The sequence below is a fragment of the Dermacentor silvarum genome, chromosome 1 (genome assembly GCF_013339745.2).
Source record: "Dermacentor silvarum isolate Dsil-2018 chromosome 1, BIME_Dsil_1.4, whole genome shotgun sequence".
Lineage (NCBI taxonomy): Eukaryota > Metazoa > Arthropoda > Arachnida > Ixodida > Ixodidae > Dermacentor > Dermacentor silvarum.
The window spans coordinates 291,018,602-291,040,764 of NC_051154.1; the positions used below are offsets into that span (position 1 = coordinate 291,018,602).

The 22,163-nt window shown below is 48.2% G+C and overlaps 1 protein-coding gene across 1 annotated transcript; it reads left to right on the forward strand.

Moving 5' to 3' along the window:
* The first annotated feature begins 11,832 nt into the window (after window positions 1–11,832).
* LOC119441519 (uncharacterized) lies at window positions 11,833–21,923 on the forward strand. The gene is made up of 6 exons (XM_049661094.1): window positions 11,833–11,845; window positions 13,727–13,731; window positions 14,919–15,083; window positions 16,534–16,627; window positions 18,753–18,892; window positions 21,837–21,923. The coding sequence occupies exons 1-6, from the start codon at window positions 11,833–11,835 to the stop codon at window positions 21,921–21,923; spliced, it is 504 nt and encodes a 167-aa protein (XP_049517051.1).
* Window positions 21,924–22,163: the final 240 nt, after the last annotated feature.

The window sequence follows — 22,163 nt, forward strand, 5'->3', positions numbered from 1 at the left end:
ATTCATAACGAGGGTAACGCTTAGAAACATGGTTAACGTTCTCGAATAGGCAACCGCATTGGCAACAAGGCTCTGTTACACGACGCATCCATAAAAAAAAAAAAAAAACGGTGCCATGGGCAATTGTGTGGCCCGCAAATAACACCGTTATTTTCACCACGTCTTTGGAGTGCGTCCACGTGACTAGTGATCTCGTGGGAATCCTCGGACACGCAACTAGTTAACACTTAGCAATCGACCGTAACTCAGCCCTGCATTACGAGAATTAAGGGTCAACTCGCTCGTTTCGCAAGCTGCTGCGTGTCTACTTTGAAGGTGCCATGCTGCGTTTCACATAGGATAAATGAAATTGAATTGTGGTGTTTTACATCCCGAAATTGCACAGTTCATTATGAAGAACGGTGTAGTGGAGGGCTCCGGATTAATTTTTACCACCTCAGTTTTTTTTTAACGCTCACTTCAATCCAAGACAGAGCGAAAGAGAAATCACATGAGAAAGGCAAGGTGGTTAACTGGAAAAGAGGCTTCTAGTTTGCTACCCTACTTTGGGGGAGGGTTAAGGGTGGATTGTGGAATTGAAGCCTGGTGCCAATGAAGTGAAATTGATTCAGCAAAAATTCTGATGCTAGCTCCAGTTTCGAGATATCTGTCCCAAAAATATCCTAGGAATCCCACCAGCCTTTCATTTAGTTTAGTGTTCCAATGAGGCTATCGGGAAACTGTCGAGCGTAAGCGCAGTACATTTCCGGGGTGCATATTTTATTTTTCAGAGCCTGGCGTGGACCTATTGCCTCCCGGTTTCAATTCCGCTGCGACTACAATGTAAATTCTAATGAATTGAATTTTCGTATTTGCCTAATTGAACATCGTGATTATTAGTTCACCTGGAGAGATGAAAGAACTGCGGTACATGCAATAGGCAACTTTTCGAGAACGTTTTCGAAGTAAAAATAAATAGAAAATTGATGACAAACCTGGTCTGCATTTCACGTGGAGGCGCACTGCGCGGAAAAAGGCGGTCGCTGCGTTTTACTAAAGAGTGAATGTAAGATAAAGAGCCATACATTTCGGCGTGCTGAAAGCACCACTGAAAGAGGAACTTCCACCTACTGAATCTATACACCATATATGAACTTGTACTGTCCCTTCTTAGGAAATAGTGTGTAAGTTTTCTCTTAAGCTGATTTTCCTTTTTAGACAGCTCACTGCACCCTTATTTTTGATAGTGGGTGGCGCTCTCTAAAATAACAACAATAATTTTTCAAGCCTCCTTTCTAAAGCACGGTTATTTTGCTGCACTTGTGCAATATTTTCTGTTTTTCTACTTTGCATTTGTATTCGCGTCTTAAGCAAGTGTCCTATGCATGGTGTTTGTGGGCGGTACATTTATTATTAGTGCGGCTAGTTCGAACATGATAATGCGCATCAAACAGTCAGCAAAGAAAGCACATCTGTATCCGCACCGTTTAAGGTGAAGAGCTGTTTGACACACAATATCGTGTCGGTCTACATGCGGTCGATGGAAAACGCGCCTGGTTCAGTGCATCGGCGTGACCTCATCAATCCAGAGAGTGCTTTACCGGGTTGTCCATGCTCTGCTCGAAAACCATGCGTTCCTGGTGACCATGGTAACCGGCTCAAAACATTGCTGGCCAGAAGACTCACGACGGCGCTTGGGTCAGAGCAATGGTAAGTGCATCGTTGCGCGAGGCCACGTGCTGTGGTCGTACGTTAGGTTGGGAATTTATTTCAACGTTTGCGATCCCAACGTTTGCCGTCTTACAGTGGTCGCTGCACAAAGTGTGGTGCTTTACGTCCAAAGTTGCCTACGTAGACGACGCACAGCAGCTTCTGACGTGGCACTTTTATTTGCTTAATTGTTTCGGAGAAGTTATACCTCTGTGGGTACGCGACGGTATGTGACGCCGCGGTGGTTGCCAGCGAAGTCGGCGCGATGTAATGACGCGGTTTAAGATAGCCGGCGATGATACCCTAAATCTTCTCGCTCACATTTAGTGCAACGCAAAGCAGGTCAGTCAAGTAAAAAATAAATAAAACAAAACCACGTCCAACAAAAAAGGATGCTCTCGTTATCTTGAGATTGGCTTTCCTGGCAGCTGTGGGTCGATCTTTGGCTCATCATTACGTTGGCGTTTATCCACCTACTTTAGCCCATGAGTGCGTTATGTGATGCCGTGCTTATTTGTCGGAAGTACACCGCTCAAATAATCACGCTTCACATATGAAATAGCGCATAGTCCTGAAAGCCGCGCTCTTGTCTGAGAAAAAAAATCACTCCCGACTTTTTCTTTTCGCTGAAAATAGAATATCATCAAAGTTATAGATCTTCTAAACTGCTACATTATGCATTCTCAGTACTAAACCGCGGGAACTACTGCTGCGGAAATATTTTAAAAGAACTCCAATGGCATGGCGCCACGGGGTATTGTTACATGTTGCACGTAAGAAGCACCCGAAGCCTGATGATTTGTCAACCGGTGCCATTAACTTCAATGTCCTACGATTTTATTTTAAAAGCTTGGCAATCGTAATAATACCACGGATGCGAATATGGCATTTCACTCACCCCGTCTGCCGTCTATAACTGCTATAGACCCTCGGAAGAGTACACAAGAAAACTGCAAAACGTGATGCGCCACTTTCTTTTCTTATAACTTCACAATGGCGATGTGAGGCTGCCACTTGACCCCAGAATCAATGTTTGTACCACCTGAACATGACTGCGACAAATAGCAAAGCCATTCACAAATGGCTTGACATTACATGCGGCAGAGGAGAAGAGCGTTGCAATAGATATGGGACACATTCTTTGTCGATCATATGTGGAAGTTCTGCGGTATTGGAATCAATCCTTCAATTTGCGCAGAGGAAGGTTCAACTTTCTGGATTCAGTAGCTGAATCTAGAAAGTAGCTGAATCGAAATGGCGCTTGGCTGCTCCACCTAAACGGTGTGCACCGTGAACTTAAGTACACGAAGCTTCCCCTATGACAGCAGCAGGGACGTAGACAATTATGTATAGCCAATAACTAGGCTTAACCGACTTAAGGAGAGACAGAAAAAAGGAACATACATCGCTCGCGCTCCAAAATTGAACTAGCAAACTCATCTTATACTGACCAGACAGTTTGATTTCCGCACGTCGAACGTGCTAGACCACTACGCTACCGAAACGCTCCGGCTCACCTGCTGACTTAAATAATTTTGCGCTTTATTGGGCGACTGCTGTATGAAGACATAAATTGTGCAACAACTGTTTAGTTGTTTAGAGACGCGCTCTTATAACTGACTTGAAGGCGGAGTGACTGTAGTTTCTTCAATTGTTTTTTTTTACAGGGCAGAAATGCCTCCAAATTTCACAACATTCCATAGACTCCTATACTTGGAGCTTCGCACGCAATTCGGAACGGTTTTCCGGCCGCAAAAGAAGGGAAAAGAAAAGGAAAAAAAGGAAAAAGAAAAGAAAACACAGTATCGCTCATGTGAGAGTTTGGAATAAGCATTTATAGCCTATGTCCATCGAACATTTCTCAATAATAGAGTTATGTTACAAAGTGTTTCCGATAGACGGTGCTTTTACATGTAAACCGCGTAGGTCACGTACACCTTCCAGCAGCGCTTGGATTTAAAGGGGACAGAAGCATCAACCAGTCAGCCGTCGAGATAAGCAAGAGACGTTTAGAGTATTGGTGGAAGAAAAGCAGCGAAGAGATTGATACGACCGGATGTGCTACAGTCATAGGAAGCGGTACAAGGCAGATATGGAAGGAAAAAAAAGATTGAGGAGAGGTATGAAAAATGCTAGATAAAAAAAACATGTGTAGCATACCTGAATAAATCAAGCAGGCTAGGGGACCATTTGTAGCCACCCCGTTGCAAAGGGGATGCCATTAAATCATCATCATCATCGCCATCGTGGTTTGGGCAGCTGGAAGGAGGTTCAGCTACTTTGAAGCCACCACAAAGGGAAAGCAGGAACGAAGGGGTCAGTGCCCCATGTCAAATCCGAATTACTCGGAAAAGGATGACAAAGGGAGGCAGGAAGAGGCCACGTCAGTAGGAGAGAGTGAAAAGGCGATAATCGCCGCTGATTCAAATCTGACTAGGTGCTAAGAGGCAATTTCGGAGATGGTGAAACCCGACAAACAAGTGGCGGTAGCGACGTTTCCAGGGCAAACATTGGGCTCTGTCATGGAGCGAGCTAGAGAAAAGCTCGCGGAGGATGCACAGGGACGCAACCTTGCAGTAATAGCAGGTGGGCTAAATGACGTGCTAAACAGGCAAGTGGCAGGACTACCTCAGCGCTTGGCGAAGGCTGTAGACGACTTGCGCGAGATATCCCCTCGGGTGCATATTTGTAGTGTGCACGGTACCGGATGTACCTTTACGTGACACTAACGTACGAAGAGCTGCTGCAGACGCTAATGAGGCTATATGGAGGCTGAGCCGAGAGAAGGGTTTCGGGGTTGTGGAAGCAAACAGGGAAGTGAGGAGGGGGGGGTGGTTTTCAACGAGATGGAATCCACTTCAATCACAGGCTTGGACAAGAAGTGGGCTGGCGATTTGCTGGTCGCTCAATTACTTTTTGGGGGGGGCCACGGGCGCTCAGGATGCCAGGTTAAGTGGTAATGAAGAAAAAGGTCTCCTAGAGGAACCAGAGACTAGCATCACCGTCAATAACAGAAAAAAAGGGGGGGGGGGAAAGACAGAGAGCTCGCCGTACAATCGGCTACATAAACATGCAGGGCGGCAGAAGAAAGGAAAAGTGGTTAGATATTAGGGAGCAGTTAAATAGAGAACAAATAGGTGCGCATGCGGTTACAGAAATCCACCTTAGAGACTTAGAAGTGCCATCAATGATTGAGAATTATGTTTGGGAAGGGTGCAATAGAAATAAATCGGAAAGAAATGGATGGGCAATCAGAATGCTCATACACCAGGAAGCCAAATGGGAAAGAGTAAATTCAAAGTGTCAGGAACATCGTTGGTTATCAGGCAGAGTGAGTAGAAAGAAAACTTTGGTTGGCGTAACGAATTTATGGACGGGAAAAATAGCAAAAAGAAGAATCATAAGAGATAGGAGGGGGATATAAGGAAGGCAGGCATGTTAACCAGTCAAGAGTCCGGTTGGCTACCCTTCGCTGGGGGAAAGGGGAAGAGACAGACGGGAGAGAGAAAAAGCTATGGCTCAAATACTGGTTCAATCAAAGAATAAAGGTGTAAGTGAACGTTGGTTGTCAGATTACGTGAGAAAAAGAAGACCGCACCTGGAATATTTTGGGACTACATTAACTTATCAGGTAGGAAGTCAGGAAAAATACAACATATCATAGACGAAGATGGAAACAAACTAGACGGAGACGCGGAATTAAATTACATCGGAAAAGTAACAGCCGAATCATTTCAAGGCAATGGCAAGGTGACTTCTGAAAAAAAAGAGAGAATGAACGAGAACCAGACGGAAAAGGAGTTGGTGCTGACTAATTTCAACTGGAAGAAAGCTGAAGAGAAAATCCCTAAACGCACAGCCACAGGTTTAGATGAGCTTCCCGTTAGACTGATTAATGAGCTAGGACCAAAAAGTAAGGAAGCTCTGTTGAAAACAGTATAAAAATGCTTAAAACATAGGCGAATACCAGACAGTTGGCGACAAAGTACGATGAACTTAATTTATAAAGGTAAGGGGGAAAGAGATAGAATTCACTCGCATAGACCGTTGACCATTACGTCGGTAATATACAGGTTAGCAATGCAGGCGATTAAATTGAAGATGCAAGCATGGGCAGAGAATAATGGCATATTGGGAGATCTTCAGAATGGTTTCAGAAGCGGTATGAGTCTGGATGACAACTTATTTGTCCTTACTCAGTGTATTGAAATATCCAGAAAAGAAAGGAGACCGCTATATGTGGCTTTTTTTAGACATTGCCGGAGCGCATGACAACGTAGATCGCAGCATTTTGTGGAATATTCTGGAAGGGGAAGGTATATAGGCAACGACTCTATACAGCTATTGAGGGAGATTTACCGAGAAAATACCCTTTGCGTTGAATGGGAAGGGATGATGAGCGAGGATAAAGTTGATATCAACAAGGTACTGAGACAGGGTTGGCCTTTTATCCCCACTGCTGTTTATGATGTACATGGTGTAGTGAAGAAGAGGAAGAAGTGCTCTTGCGTCTGTCGCTGTGCGCACCATCAGCGTTCGTGGACTGCCTCGATTGCGTGAGACGTCTAATAAATCATCATATCACATTTGGTGGAAGGTGCTGCAATCCCCGACCTCACCCTGGAACTTCGCAGCCGAACGTTGCCGACTGCTTCAGCCGCTACCATGCTCGAGCCTACCGACAATCCGCCAGCAGCTTCCGCCGCGCCCATCATTTGCGGCGCCGTCCAGCGGCAGCGGGACCCCCCCCCCCCCCCCCCCCGTCTTCAGCGGAGCCGGTGAGACTGACGTGGAAGATTGGCTCTCTACCTATGAGCGCGTCAGTGAGAACAACAAGTGGGATGACTCGACGAAGTTACGTTCCGTCATCTTCTATCTTGCTGACGTTGCGAACTTCTGGTTCCGCAATCATGAGCGGGACCTCCAAACCTGGTCCGCTTTCAAGGCAGCATTCACGGAAGTCTTCGGCCGCCCAGCTTTACGAAAGCTCCGTGCTGAACAGCATCTACGCCAGCGCGCTCAACAGCCCGGCGAGACGTACACCAGCTACATAGAGGATGTCGTCGATATTTGCGCCCGCGTCGATTCTACCATGAGTGAAGAGGACAAGGTGAAGCACATCCTCAAAGGCATCGAGGACGACGCATTTCAAATGCTTCTCGCGCGAAACCCTTCATCTATCGCAGCTCTCTTTGCCAGAGCTCACTCTTTGCCAGAGCTTCGATGAGCTGCGTCGCCAGAGGGTCCTTGCGCGCAGCGCTGTTGCACCCGGCCACTCTCTCTCGGGCCTCACGCTTCCCTCCAACTCCTCGCCAGGATCCTCACTCTCCGTTCAGATTAAGGATTTTATTCGTGAGGAGGTGGCGCGCCAACTGTCTATGCTGCCTGTCAGCGATCGACCCCTACAGCCTGACACATCTCTGGCTGCTCCCATTAGGAGAGCCATTCGCGAGGAACTTGCCGACTCGCTACCTTTGGCTCAACCATGTCCTCCCGTGGCGGCACCTCTGACCTATGCCGCAGTCGCAGCGCGACCTGCGCCGCCGACATTCGCATTTCCTGCGACAGTGCGACCTCAAGCAGTGCCAACTCCCGTGTCGCCTCCTATTCCGCCTCGAAGCCAAGTTCAGAACCCTTAGCGCACACGCGACAACCGACCCATATGTATCGCTTGCGGTTTCGCCGGCCATGTCGCGCGCTTCTGCCATCGTCGCATGCCACCTACTAACCCTGCTGTCTCAACGCCTGGGTATGGATATTCCCACGATGCTACCGGCCATTCCATGCATCCCGACCCAGAGTATCCGCCGTCTTCTCGACGCCCTTTCGGCAACCATCGTTCTCCGTCACCACGTCGTTGCTCGCTTTCCCCCTTACGTCGTCGCCAGTCACCTAGCGAGGGAAACTAGTTGCTGCAGTTCTGCAGGCACGAACTGCCAGCTTCGCGACTTCTACAAGGCCTGCACATTCGCCACGCAATTTACTGGACGTTTTGGTTGAAGGAACCGCCACAATTGCGCTTATTGATACTGGGGCTGCGGTTTCTGTTATGGACGAAAAGCTTTGTCGTAAGCTTCGCAAGGTCACCACGCCGTTGTCTGGTTTACTACTGCGTACCGCGAGTGCGCAGCATATAGCACCACTCGCTCAATGTACCGCAAGAGTGCTCATTGCCGACGTTGTTTATTTTGTTGAATTTTTCGTGCTTCCGTCATGTTCACATGACATCATTCTTGGCTGGGACTTCTTGTCTCACCATCGTGCCATCATCGACTGTGCTCGGGCCGAAGTGGCGCTTTTCCCGCTTTCCGAAGCCTCGCTGCCTGACCCTTCTGAAAGTAAAGCCGCCAAGCTCACAGTTGTCTCCGATACGAACATACCACCCGCAATGTCGGTTCTTGTGCCCGTATCTTGCTCCGCCGCGCCAGACGCTATGGTGCTTTTTACCCCATCGCCTATATTTCTACGTCGCAAGGCTCTACCTCTACCATTTGCCGTCCTCAACACTGTATCTGGATTATCCACTATGCTTGTGTGTAACCCGCTTCAATACCCTGTGACCTGACTGCGTGGAGAATCCCTTGGTCGTGTTCAGCCCCTTGACCCGCTTCACATTCTCGATACTTCCGACGACACGGCCTGTTATGAGCTCGACGCCCTCACTTCTCCATTGCTGTGCGCATCATCATCATCATCATTGTCGTCGTCGTCGTCGTCGTCAGACGTTCTTGAATCTGCCTTGGACGCCGATCTGCCACCTGCGTACCGCCAGCAAGTCCTCGCGCTTCTTCAGAATTTTCGCTCGTCGTTTGATTGCGACCAACCATCCCTGGGACGTACGGCGACCGTCACTCACAGCATCCACACTGGTTCCCATCCACCATTACGCCAGCGGCCATACCGCGTGTCAGCAGCCGAGCGACAAATAATTACCGAGCAAGTCGACGATATGCTGCATCGTGGCGTCATTCGGCCTTCCCAGAGTCCTTGGGCGTCTCCTGTAGTATTAGTACGCAAGAAGGACGGCTCAATACGCTTCTGTGTGGATTACCGTCGGCTCAATAAGATAACTCGTAAAGATGTCTATCCGCTGCCTCGGATAGATGACGCCCTCGACTCCCTACAAGGCGCGGAGTACTTCTCATCTTTGGATCTTCGCTCCGGCTATTGGCAAGTGCCGATGACTGAAGACGACTGTGAGAAGACCGCTTTCGTCACGCCCGACGGCTTGCATGAATTTACCGTAATGCCATTCGGGCTCTGCAACGCGCCCGCTACTTTCGAGCGTATGATGGACACTATCCTTCGTAACTACAATTGGAAAACATGTCTATGCTATCTTGATGATATTGTCCTGTTTTCGCCCGATTTCCCGACGCACCTCGTTCGCTTGCGTGAGATCCTGACGTGTCTCACCTCTGCCGGCCTCCAATTCAACATCAAAAAGTGCCGTTTTGCTGCCCGCAAGTTAACAATATTGGGACACGTTGTTTCGAAGGATGGTGCACTTCCTGACCCAGCCAAGCTTCGCGCGGTCGCAGAGTTTCCGATGCCCACTACTCTTAAGGCACTCCGCAGCTTTATAGGGCTGTGCTCTTACTTTCGGCGTTTTGTGCGCAATTTTGCCACTATTATCGCACCACTGACCAATTTGCTTACGGCTAGCAGCGGCATCTCCGCGTGGTCAACTTCGTGTGACGACGCCTTCAAGCAACTACGTCGTCTACTTACTTCGCCACCGATTCTTCGACACTACGATCCGACAGCGCCCACAGAGCTACACACGGACGCCAGTGGCATCGGACTTGGTGCAGTCCTAGCGCAACGGAAAGACGGCTACGACGAGTACGTCGTCGCATATGCGAGTCGCACTTTAAAGAAGGCAGAAGCCAACTACTCTGTCACAGAGAAAGAGTGCTTGGCCATTATTTGGGCTCTCGTCAAATTTCGTCCGTACCTATATGGTCGCCCTTTTGACATTGTTACCGACCACCACGCCCTTTGCTGGCTGTCCTCGTTGAAAGATCCGTCAGGTCGCCTCGGCCGCTGGGCACTTCGCTTACAAGAATATAACATCCGCGTTGTCTACCGATCGGGCAGAAAGCACTCCGACGCCGATGCGCTGTCCCGATCACCGCTACCTTCCGATGTGGCTTCATTGTCAACGCCCTTCGCATCCATGTCGACGATCAACGTCGCTGATATGCCGGCCGAGCAGCGTAAGGATCCCCTGCTTTCAACTATGCTGAATTTCCTCCACGATCCATCCGTCACACCCTCTTCTCGAACACTTCGTCGCCAAGCCGCTCACTTTGCTGTCCACGACAACGTCCTTTACCGCAGAAATTATTTGCCTGATGGACGCAAATGGCTGCTTGTGATACCACGAAACATGCGTACTGACATATGCGCTTATTTCCATGCCGCTCCTCATAATGGTCACGCCGGCGTTCTGAAAACGTACACTCGGCTGAGGCAGCGTTTCTACTGGCACGGCATGTATCACTTCGTGCGCCAGTATGTACGCGCTTGCACGGCGTGCCAAATGTGTAAAATTGAACAGCGCCCTCCTGGCGAGTTACAGCCGCTCCCCTGCCCAGCCCGGCCATTTGATCGCGTCGGCATAGACCTATACGGGCCACTTCCCTACAGTTCCTCGGGTAACCGATGGATAATTGTAGGCGTCGACCACTTGACGCGCTACGCCGAGACTGCCGCACTTCCAGCGGCTTCTGCGCGTGACGTTGCCTTCTTCATCTTGCGGAACTTCGTTCTTCGACATGGAGCACCACGCGAACTGCTCAGCGACCGGGGGCGTGTGTTCCTGTCCGAAGTAATACAAGCCCTTCTCGCTGCATGCAGCATCGTTCACCGCAAGTCGACCGCCTACCACCCGCAAACGAACGGCTTGACAGAGAGGTTCAACCGCACACTCGGTGACATGTTGACCATGTACGTTGCCTCGGACCACAGTAACTGGGACACTGTTTTGCCGTTCGTCACGTATGCCTATAATACCGCCACACAAGCTACCACTGGCTTTTCGCCATTCTTTCTGTTATATGGCCGCGAGCCCTCGTGTACAATGGACACCCTGCTCCCATACCGACCCGACGCTTCTGAATGCACGCCAGTGTCTGAAGCCGCCAAATACGCAGAGGACAGTAGGCAGCTCGCCCGTACCCTTACGACCGCCGACCAAGGTCGCCTCAAGCTACGGCATGACAGTAACGTGCCTACACCACATTTTACGCCTCGTTCCCTTGTTTGGTTGTGGATCCCACCTCACAGCCCTGGCCTTTCAACCAAACTTCTTGCACGCTATGATGGTCCCTACCGCGTCATCGACCGTACCTCGGCTGTCAAATACGTTGTCGAGCCTGTGACGCCATCACACGACCTTAGACATCGCGGACGTGACACGGTTCATGTCAGCCGACTTAAGCCATACTATGACCCCCTGATCCTACCTACGCCGTAGGTCGCCAGGATGGCTCATCTTCGCTCCCGGGGGCCTTTGTAGTGAAGAAGAGGAAGAAGTGCTCTTGCGTCTGTCGCTGTGCGCACCATCAGCGTTCGTGGACTGCCTCGATTGCGTGAGACGTCTAATAAATCATCATATCACAATGGTAAGGATGGAAAGGGCGCTAGAAGGAATAAATATCGGGTTTAACCTCTCATACAAACAAGCTGGCACAATAGTTGAGCAGAAGCTTCCATGTTTATTTGATGTGGACGACATTGTGTTGCTTGATAACAAGCAAATTGATATGCAACGTCTGGCTGATATCAGTGGAGAAGAATGTGAGAATTTAGGATTAAAATTTAGCATTAAAAATCAGGTTTTGTGGTATTCAAGGAAAACAGTGAAGAGACAGTGTTGATGCAGGGCCTGGAAATACCTCGGGTAAAAGAATGCAAATACCTTCGTATATGGATAAACGAAGGCGATAGATATCTGGAGACACAGGAAAAAAATAATAGCAAGGGGGAAGAGAAATACGGCGATAATGAAACACAGAGCGCTATGGGGATACAATAGGTACAAGGTGCTCCGGGGTATGTGGAAAGGTGTCATGGTTCCAGGGCTTACATTTGGAAATGCGGTTTTTTGCTTGAAGTCAGGAGTACAATCAGGACTCAATGGGAACCAAAGGTTAGTGGGACGCCTCGCATTGGGCGGTCACTGGAAAACTAGAAATGAAGCTGCGCAGGATGAAATGCGCTGGACAATTTTATGGTGAAGCTCTATATGCCTAGGCGAAAACACTCGTGGTGCGACCACAGAAACCCACCTGTGGAAATAAACCTATCGAAAACTCGCGTCTCGTTCACTTAGTATATGCGAAAATTGGCATGGAAGGGTACGAATGTATAACTAACATGGCTCATAGGTAATGACATCATTACCATCCCATGCTCGTCAGTTACGTCACTACTAACGATAATAAAATCACGTGTGACGCGTAGCGGCATTGTATATGCGGGTATGAGCCAGGGACACGAAAGAACGAAAGAAAGAAATCACGTGTGGCTTATACCCGCATTGGATATGTGGGTATGAGCCGCCGAGCGCAGGAGCGGGAGAGATCTCGTCGGCGTCACGCCAACGCCTCGGCAGAAGATCGGGCCCGCGATGCAGAGCGCAAGCGGCAATGTCGGGCCGATCCAGCGGCTCCTGCGGCCGAGCTAGACAAAGACCTAACCAATATTTGAGAAAGACTTTAACAAACCATTGTGATTAACCCAGTGATAAACACCGGGGCCCACAATTCAGCTTCGCTGGTTTACCATCTGTACGGGGTGCATGGATGGCGTAATTTTTTTTTTTTAGAAGTGATGGACGGTCAGACTGAAATTGATTTTGAAGAACCACTGAGGAATATGAAAGAAAGCAAATTGGTTGCGAGAGTGGTCAGGTATTTGTACAGGAAAAACATTGACTCACAGTGGAGGAAAAGAACTACGAACGTTACCAGCAAGAATGCGACTGGTATAGTAAGCAAGTGGCAACAAAGAACGTCAAAGGCAAAGTCAGAGGCTGAGGTAATCTCATGGGTGGTGGCAACGGAATAGAAACCTGCTATGAGTAACTACCTAGGAGAAAAAAACAAAATCAGGAAAGAAACAATTTATGATAAGCGAGACCATGATACCTTAGAACGCGTAGTTGTAAAGTCAGGTACACCAAGGAAGAAGTATGTGTTTGCTGCGGTAAAACTAGGGCAACTTCTAAGCACGTTTTCTTAGGATGTGAAGATAACTCCCCAGCTGTCGGTTTAGGCTCCTCTAGCCTCCTTGAAACCCTTGGGTTGAGGGATAGCAGGGGAAAGTAAACATGTCCGCAATAGATATTAGCAAGAGGCGATTGGAGGTCGTCTGGCAGAAAAGTAGGGAGACCACATACAAGAACAATGTTTCCAATAGTGGTTCAGGAAGTTGGATGGTGGACATTTTTTGTGTGCGTTTTTAAAATTTTTTTTCAGAAAGATTGGTAGGACATTAGGCAATATAAAAGCAAGAACAGCTTGGTGGTGCAACACACCACTCCGTTTCAAAGGGGACGCTCATAGCATCCATCCATCCATCCATCCATCCATCCATCCATCCATCCATCCATCCATCCATCCATCCATCCATCCGCGTCTGCTTCCGCCTCGCGAACGGTAGGGGCACTGGCAGTTAGTTGGTGTCGCCTAATTCGCACGCTTCGGCAAGCAAGACCCAAGCTGGCTGCCTAAGGACAAAAACATACAGACGCATATATTCGCAACATGATGAGGTAATTGTCTACTGCAGTATATGCGTGGAGACGACTGAGAACATTGTAGTGCAATGTGAACGTATTCGCCCAGCCAATAACGTAGATAACCCTCACCTTCCAGAAGAACTGGGGTTCAGAGCAGAAGGGAGCACTAACTGGTCGGCGGTCGAGATAAGCAAGAGACGTTTGGAGTAGTGGTAGAAGAAGAAGCAGCTAAAAGGGGAAGCCAAGTTGGCTACAGGCATAGTACCTCTAAAACCTCTATCTGTGCAGTGCCGGTGAGAATGTCAGAGACATTCTCATCGGCATTGAAATAGTGCATCACGGATTGCCTAATTGGCATGAATATACCGCGAGAATAACTTTTGAGCGAAAAGAAGTAATACATATGGTTCTAACGACCTGTAATTTATTCACAAACTTGACCTCTATAAAAGGTATTTTAACCTATAAGCTGCAGCGGTGCGCACGGTGTCTGCGGGGTTAGCTTCAATGCCACCACATCGCCCACAACGCAATACGAACTTTACAACAGTACCGTGGTGCGCAGCGCCGAGAGGCCTACTGGTTCACCCCGTCAGTTCTTTTGCCACGGTTGCGGGCCCCGCCATGCAGTGACAAGCTAATTTGTCCACACAGCTTAGTCATGTGATGGTCGAGCTCGCTGCGTCTAGACACGAGAAATTAGGTCCTGAAAGAAATAAAGATAGAAAGACAGAAAAAAAGAAAGAAAGAAAGAAAGAACGAAAGAAAGAGAGAAACCAAGCAAGCACACCTATATTACATAATCGTACTTCGGAACTTTACGCGAGGAGCGTTGTACAGCTATTTATTAGACAGAAAATTGTACTCGTAGGGAAAGGGAGTGATCAGGTATTAGTTTTTAGCTATCATTAGTTAATGCTTCATACTTTCCTGTTACAGCAGGAATCACCTACACACATACCATATGCCAATTTGTTATTGTAACTTAGGTTCTAACTGGAAATAATCAGCTTTGGAAGGAAGTACACTTTATACGAAGTAAAGCAGATATGCAAATATGCTTACAACAGAAATAGCATCGATTACTGTTATTTCCTCCTTTTGTACGTGCTAACTCATTCTATCATATGCAAGACCGACCGACATGCATGCGCTTAACAGGACAATTAAACCTAGACCGCCATCGAGCCTCACCTCAATTTGCGCTAGTCTCACCTGCAGAATCCTTGCGTAAGTGATGATACTGTCGAACTATTGCACAAATTCTCTGACGACGAGGAGAACCAAATATAAAGCACGATGGTCAAGCCCAGGTTGTTGGAATGGAATTGAATGTTGCTTTGCACGCACATGCACAAAGACGCATTCGGCTTACAAAATGCCTCAATAAAATGTTTTACTCAGGTTGCTAGCAGCCTCAGTAAGACCAGACCTATTTCCGCCTTTCTTTCTCTTGTTCTCCGTATGTCTATGAACGCAGGCCAAAGGTTGGGTGTCATTCCTTGCGGTGTGCCTGGCGGGCCTCGCCGTGTTGTACCAAGTCGAGGTGGAGCAAGACCGCTGGGTTGCTTCACAAGTCATCACGCTAAAGGCCAGTGCGGGTGACGCCTACCGCTTTGTCACCACCTCCGAATACATGAGCAAGGCAAGTGACTACCCGGGACAGTATAAATGTCTTTAGGCAGTCGTCAGTAAAAGATGCTTTTACTGCTAGCATACTGCGATCATCTTGGCGCACTCACATTGGCATTCCAAGCACAGTGGCGCGCCAATGTTATCATGTGCATTGTTTCGGTTGTCTTTATTGGTGTGGGGCGTCATCAACCAACGAAAACTTTCTCCGCTTCCATTTACCCCGGGAAACACGATGTAATCATACGGGGCGTGATTTGATGAATGCGAGTGAATGATGATGACGCCATCGTGATTTGGTTAGTAGAAGGAATACGTCTGCACTGCTAACCCAAGTCCACAGAAGATATATTCGCTGACGTCACGGGCGTTGAGAGCCCTAGGCATGGAGAGTTATACTGGGCGAAGGGAATATTCGTGCAAGTACACGAGCGCTTTTGCATTTCGTCCTCATCGAAATGCGGTCGCCGTGCTTGGGATCGAACCCGCGATATGTCGTAAAGTGCGGCGGCGGGTGTACTTTGTCATTATATCATTTAGTTGTTGAAAACTGAACTTTTACAATTGACGATATGGGCAAACTGCTTGCGACACACCTCTAAAGCCTCCCACGGGCGCGGGCTTGCGACGCGGTGCCTGAAGTAACACTCGTAAAAACTGGCTTCCCCACTATAAGTCTTGTATTGAGGAGAAGCATGCTTTACAGATTCCTCTGACCTTCATATTTGGTGGTTCGTATGCTGGAAGTTTTTCAGTGCGCGTGTAAGCGATAATGTTCGCGCAGCAACAGAAATCGAATATGTAAAACAAACTCACGAAGGTTGCCTAGGATGAACCGCTCACGCTGTGAAACGTCCAATTTGTTTTTAGCGGATTAGTCTTGGACACAATCACACACGGCATTGCGATGTTGCTATGTGTCAAGCGGGTACGTCCACGAGGCGAGGAAGCTGCCTGTTCAAGTGATGTTGGAAGCAGGGAAGCAGCTCGGGAATAAGAAGTGGCGGGGGGGGGGGGATGGAGTGACAAATTTAGGACGGCTGCTGCAGACTGCAGATACACAGTTCAGTCCAAGGAAAGCAGAGGTGTAATAACTATTAAGACTTCACACATGCGATGCAGGAATAATAGTGATAGTTGGTGTGTGACACACAAAGCGGAGGACGGCGCGCAACGCCGCTAAGCCGTGCATTTAGCTGAATATTGAAAACACAGCAAGACAGTTTTGCACCACTATTTGTTGTCTTTTTCTTTTCATTGTTCTGCAACGTATTAGCCAGACCACATCCATACGGACAACGATAGTAGCTCATCCACCGCCAACCTCATTCAGTGCTCTATTATAATACAACTGTGGTGCCGCATCCTTATACGTTTTCATTCGGATTATTCAGCAGCGTCAGACTTAGTTACGACTTGACGAATCCTAATTTATTCAGATGCTCTATCCCCTCTTCTTGCAGTGGCTGCCATTCGTAAGCTCTGTCCTCGAAGCCGATGGCAAGCAGATGTCGGTTGGAAAACAATACCGAGCTACCTACGAGTTCCCCCTTTTAGGTGAGATAAGCCGTATTATTTGTGTTCTTTCATATTACCTCAGTATAAAGAATGATAGGTTTGATGCTTCGTGCGTGAAAAAACGTTTATAGCAATATTTTTATAAAACACGCTTCATGGGCACTCTGACATTGTTACTGGGGTAACACGTCATTACGAGACCGATATTCAGTACAGTTGTAAGGAGAACGGCCATATAACCGGCAGGCCTTAGCTCCATCGGAACGCAAATGTCATAACCACTGGGCCATGCTATGGGTATAGAGCGTGCAAAGGACGTTATCTTGTAAAACGTGAGTGACCAGCGGGAAATCAAACGGCACACAAAGCACACACCAACACACCACAACCATATCTCTGTGTCTCGTTCAATTTTGTGCTGGTAACGTGTTTCACGAATATAGAAACGAACTGGTCCGTCTAACAGCATTGGTAGCAAATATTATGCCTAGCTTTTTCATAATGCTATACTGGTGGCATTTGAAAACGAGACAGAAGAGTAATCGTTGAAGAGCTGTAGACATTCAGATGTTCTGTTATAGTGAACTAAGGAAATATTCGTGCAACTGGTCAGCAGTGGGCGAGTAGCAGCTGTCCCCATGACAGAATGACGTACTATTTAAATTTATTTAAAATAAATTCCGGACTTTCACGCACGAAAACCGTGTTCTGATTATGAAGGGCACCGTAATGGCGGACTGTTAATTAACGTTGACCACCTGGGATAATGTACGTATCGAATAACAGTGGACGAACAAGAAAAGCCTCAATCTAGAGTCAACGTATTGACAAGGCTACTTGTCGAAACGTTGGCTCTGGGCTGTGGATTTTTTTGTTCATCCAGTGTTGGTGAAAAATTATGGCAGTGACACTTGCTAGAGCCAAGAACCTCAGAAAAAAAGTAAGCAGAGTTCAGCAATTATTCCGGCTCTGGACTCATTTGCTGTTAAAACAGCAGACTCTCACAGCGGACACAGCCATCTTCTCAAAAACTTCTGGTTTGAGAGGCAAAGTAGTCCTCGTCCGCTACAGTATTACCACGTAGCAGTCAATGAGGGAAACGGATGGCTGGCTCTCGCACCTAGGTTTATTCTTTTTTTTATGAACAACGTTTTCATGATATCTTCTGCAACCGGGCGAGCAGTGCTGGTATATTAGATAGATTTAATAGCTTAGCGTTTATGGTCCGTACCGCTCAGACCGCCGTATCTTAACAATTTGGACACAGTCGCTCAGCGGTAACTCTAGCGCGTGCGCAGAGAATGCTCACTCCCTCAGCGGAAGGCAGAACACTGACCTCGCTCTGCTGCAGAGCTGATTGAGCGGAGTGTGACGGTGTATCCACTTGTTTTATTTTTTTTTGTCATTTTGCAGCCAAGCTGCCTCGCAGCGTTCGCTTATTTGAGATACACACTTGAAAGTGCGAAATCAAACTAGTTCTCCGTGGTCCCTCAGCGCGTAATGCGAGTGGAGCGGACGGTAGGTGAGGCTCAGCTAAAGCTAATTTGCTTGCACGTTCGTGAACTGCCGCCGGCGGGCGCATCTCCAGCAATGCACTGGGAAATACTAGTGTTTTGTGACCTTAATATATTCGTAATATTATTTAATTGGTGATAACTGAGGCGCTTGTTGACTCTCCTCCCGGTCGGCCCGATGAATATATCACCCCAATATTTGCGGTCGAGCACTTTCGTGTTTTACAGGTGCCAGCATGTGATGAAACCTACGACACATTGTTGTCTTATTCCCAGCTCCCGCAGTGTCACTACAGAAATAATTAAGTGCATCGTGATAACTGGCAGCTTTTGCCCGTACACTTACGCAGCCTGCCCTATACACTTACACACGGTTCATGTAGTCTGGCGTGGCGGAGAAGCTGGACGATTCTAATCTCGAGACAAGCTACGGCAGTTGACATCGTCCAACCGATGTCAACCGTGTGTTACTCAAGAGTGCTTCCTTCTCTCGCAATTGCCGTGTTATCAGCGCTGAGTCTTGGCGCTTGTTTTACTGTATCCTTGGATTTGTGCAAAAATTGACGCCGCGGACGAGTTGAACACTTTGGAAAATTATTGCAATTTTTACTGAATGAAAACAGCGATCGCGATTATGTCACACTTTCCAGGCGAGTTCCACACGTCGTACCACGTGGTGGAATACGTGCCCCTTCGGAAGGTAGCCGTAGAGAGCGAGTCGTGGCTGCGTCCCCGCCTCGAGCTGCGCTTCGAGTCCAGCGGTGACGCCCAGTGTCGCATGCACGTTCTGGTATCCTTCCGCCGACGCAGCTACCTTTTTCAGGTATGGGCACAGTCAGAGTGAGAGAAAAAAAAGTGTTTAATGCGAAAATAGCAGAGAGGTCAACCTGAGGAACTCTTTCACCGCCGTGTTACTGTAGAAGGAGAAAGGGAAAAGGGGAAAGAGAGAGAGTGCAGATGATGATAATAGTATAGATTGAACTATGTACAGGTGCGACGCGCAAACATGTTCAGCGTACAGCATCTCACAATGGTCATGCATCTGTCATGCAGATTTAGAGCCTCTCTTTTTAGGCTACTCTTTGTTAAGAATGTCAAATCAGAATTCGTATAGTACTGAGGACAACTGAAGGGTAGCGCGTAGTACCAGTACGGCACAAATATCATCACACGCGACATGGAAATTTTGTATAAAGCGTCGCAGTGCCCCTAGAGCAAGAGCACCGACAACAGCAGAGGAGCCACCGCTGTACGGCAGGGAACTGCGGCTGTTGCAATTGAACCGAATGCGACGTCATTACGCAGCACTGATTGTGCTACGAGCATTGGTGAGCCGGCGGCACTACGGCGCGAACCGTGCCTTTCCAAGCGCCATCTTGCCATAGCCCCCCCCCCCCTTCATACTAGCTTGGTACTCGAATTCAGTGGCACAAAAGCAGCCGCAGCACTGTAGTATAACAAATCCTTTCTGCCCTGCATGCGCGGACAGCTGCCCCAAAGCGGGACATCACGTCTTCAATGGCAGTTAGCAACCAGGGGAACAGTGTTGTGTGCACAGGAGCGATGCGCGGATTTGCTATATAGAGTGAACACACAGTTTTATCAATTTCACGTTTATTCCCTTTACCCCTTTCTCCAGCACAGAGTATATAGCGAGCTGGTACTTACACTGACTCACCTCCCTGTCTTTCCTTCTCTTTCTGTCTCTCTCTTTTTATCAATTTTACGCATGCGAAACCGGTTTACACATTCAAACTGGCGGTTGTTCTGACGTTGCAAACCTCTACTGCCCTTTTCCTAGTGGTCTTTCATCTGTTCTCTCTCTCTTACTGCTCTTTTATCGCTCGCCAATTCCTAAACAGGTCCGAGCGGCTTGTGGCTATGAGGCTTTATGTGACGTTAGCTACAAAAAAATGATCTCCCGTTGCCACGTTAGTACGCGATATAGCATGTGCGCGGAGCGCTACCCTAGAGCGTGATATCACGGCCGGTGTCGCATAGTTAGCAAGCAAGTAAATAATGTTGTGCACACGAGGGCACAGCAAGCGCTTTTTCTCTATAAAGTGAGAAGGCAGTTTTATCAAGGGGCACATGAAAAATTCGTCGGCTTTTCCACTGCGTGAAGATGGATGATTAGCGAAGCTTGTCCCTTTGTATACCTCACCAGCCCCTTTGCCATCACCTTTATGTTGCTGGAATTCGCCTTTGTTCTTCATTCTGCTTTAGAATCTCTTCATGCATTCATACTTGTGCCGCTGTTCGTCGGAGCGGATCACACTTATGAGGGACAAGTTGTTGCCGACCCACAAACGCTTGTGTTCGATGTCTCGAGTTTGCTCAGTGGCGCGGTTAGCAGCATCCACCCGCCATTGTCGCTTGCGATTCTGCAAAATGAAATTGCTTCAAAATTAAATCTGGCCGTCACGTAACACAATGAATGGCTCAAACCCCCCTTAAGCAATGGCTCATACCCCCGTAAACGCCCCCCCCCCCCCCCCCCCTAATACGACGACAGAAGAGAAGTGAAATTCTACGCTTGAATGTCAAGCGGCAACGGAGCCAGCTGTGGAAGAAGACGACGACGACGAACGCGGGAGCTATAGCACGAGCGCGTTCCGCGGTTGCGCCGAGGGGCGCCAGCGTCCCATGGCTGTGGAAGAAGACGACGACGCTCGAGCCATTGCTGATGATGATAGTTTTTTTGCGTATGCGGACGCCACCGAAATCTGTACCTTATAACAAGCTTCGCTTGAAGTCCGAGTGCATGCTCTTGGGTCAGCCGGAGTGTCGGAGCGCCAAGGTTTTTGAAAAGGGTTTTGCACATATACAGGGTCATACAACATCTGACTTTGTCTTTGAGATCTCTTAGAGGCCACTGAAGAGCAACCCACGAGGGAGAACAATTCGGGCTAATTTATCCTGATTCTCGTTCCATGAAGTAGAGAATGGTAATAAATAAGAAGTAACAACATAGTAAATAGCGTCCCCTTATCGCCGCTTTCTCGTACGAAACCGGTTTACACATTCAAACCGACTGTGGTTAAACACAGGACTTAATTGTTGCTGTTTCCTGGCAACGGCTACTCCTTTTCGCGTGATTAATAGTATATTGTAAAAAAAGGGGGTTGGAATGCCTGCATTAGGTAATACTTAAATACCTTAAACAGGGTCTAACACACTAAGAGTGAGTCTCTTTGGAAAACTTCTAATTGAAACAAAGTTTGTGGATGACTGGCGCGCACGGGTTTCAGATGCACGAATGCGACATAATTACACAAGACGCAGTAGAGCCAATAATAGTAAAAATTCCGGCGTCCTCAAAGAAGTGTTGGAGTGCTTACATAGCTTCGTTATGTACTTTTGAAGGCCATGGGCGTGCGTGTGTGTGCGTGTGCGCACGGTTGCGTGCGACGCAGCGTAGTTGCAGAAATGCAAATCGAATAGAGGAGAAAACCTTTGACTTGTAGGCACTTTCGAGTGGCTCTTACTTCGAGTGGCGCTTTCGAGTGGCCTTGCACATGATGTCCCCGATGCCATACAATATAATATTTCAAGCGCTTAACGACATGGTTGGTGGTAGTGGTAACCAAATTAGGTAAAAAGAATAGTTTTCGGCGTGTCAATTGTCCTCTGACATGGCCGCGCTGATATCAGTGCTGCTAGTGACCTACGTGTAACGGTGTTGTGAGCCTTAAATCGGTTTTTCTTATCAAATACTTCTCTTTTATCTGCAGTACACGCTTGGTCCCGTGTTGCACTTCGTAAGCAACCAGCAACTCCAGCGTTCCCTGTTCCTGCTACGAATGGTCTTCCCGCAGTGACTAGGGCATAGCCGGCACCGCGCTCCCAAGCGCGGGCCGGAGTCGCTCGTCGTGAAGCTGCCCAGCGCGGGCTTCCGATACTGAGCGCACGCACGGTGCAAAGCCCGTGTGCGCAACTGCCGAGCCCCGTGATCCACTTCGGGTGACGCCGAGTGTGACAATGAACTATTCATTCGGTGCATACAATGTGAACTTGCTTTTCCTTTTTTTTTGGGTTGTAAACGTTTTGTGTGTCCTTCC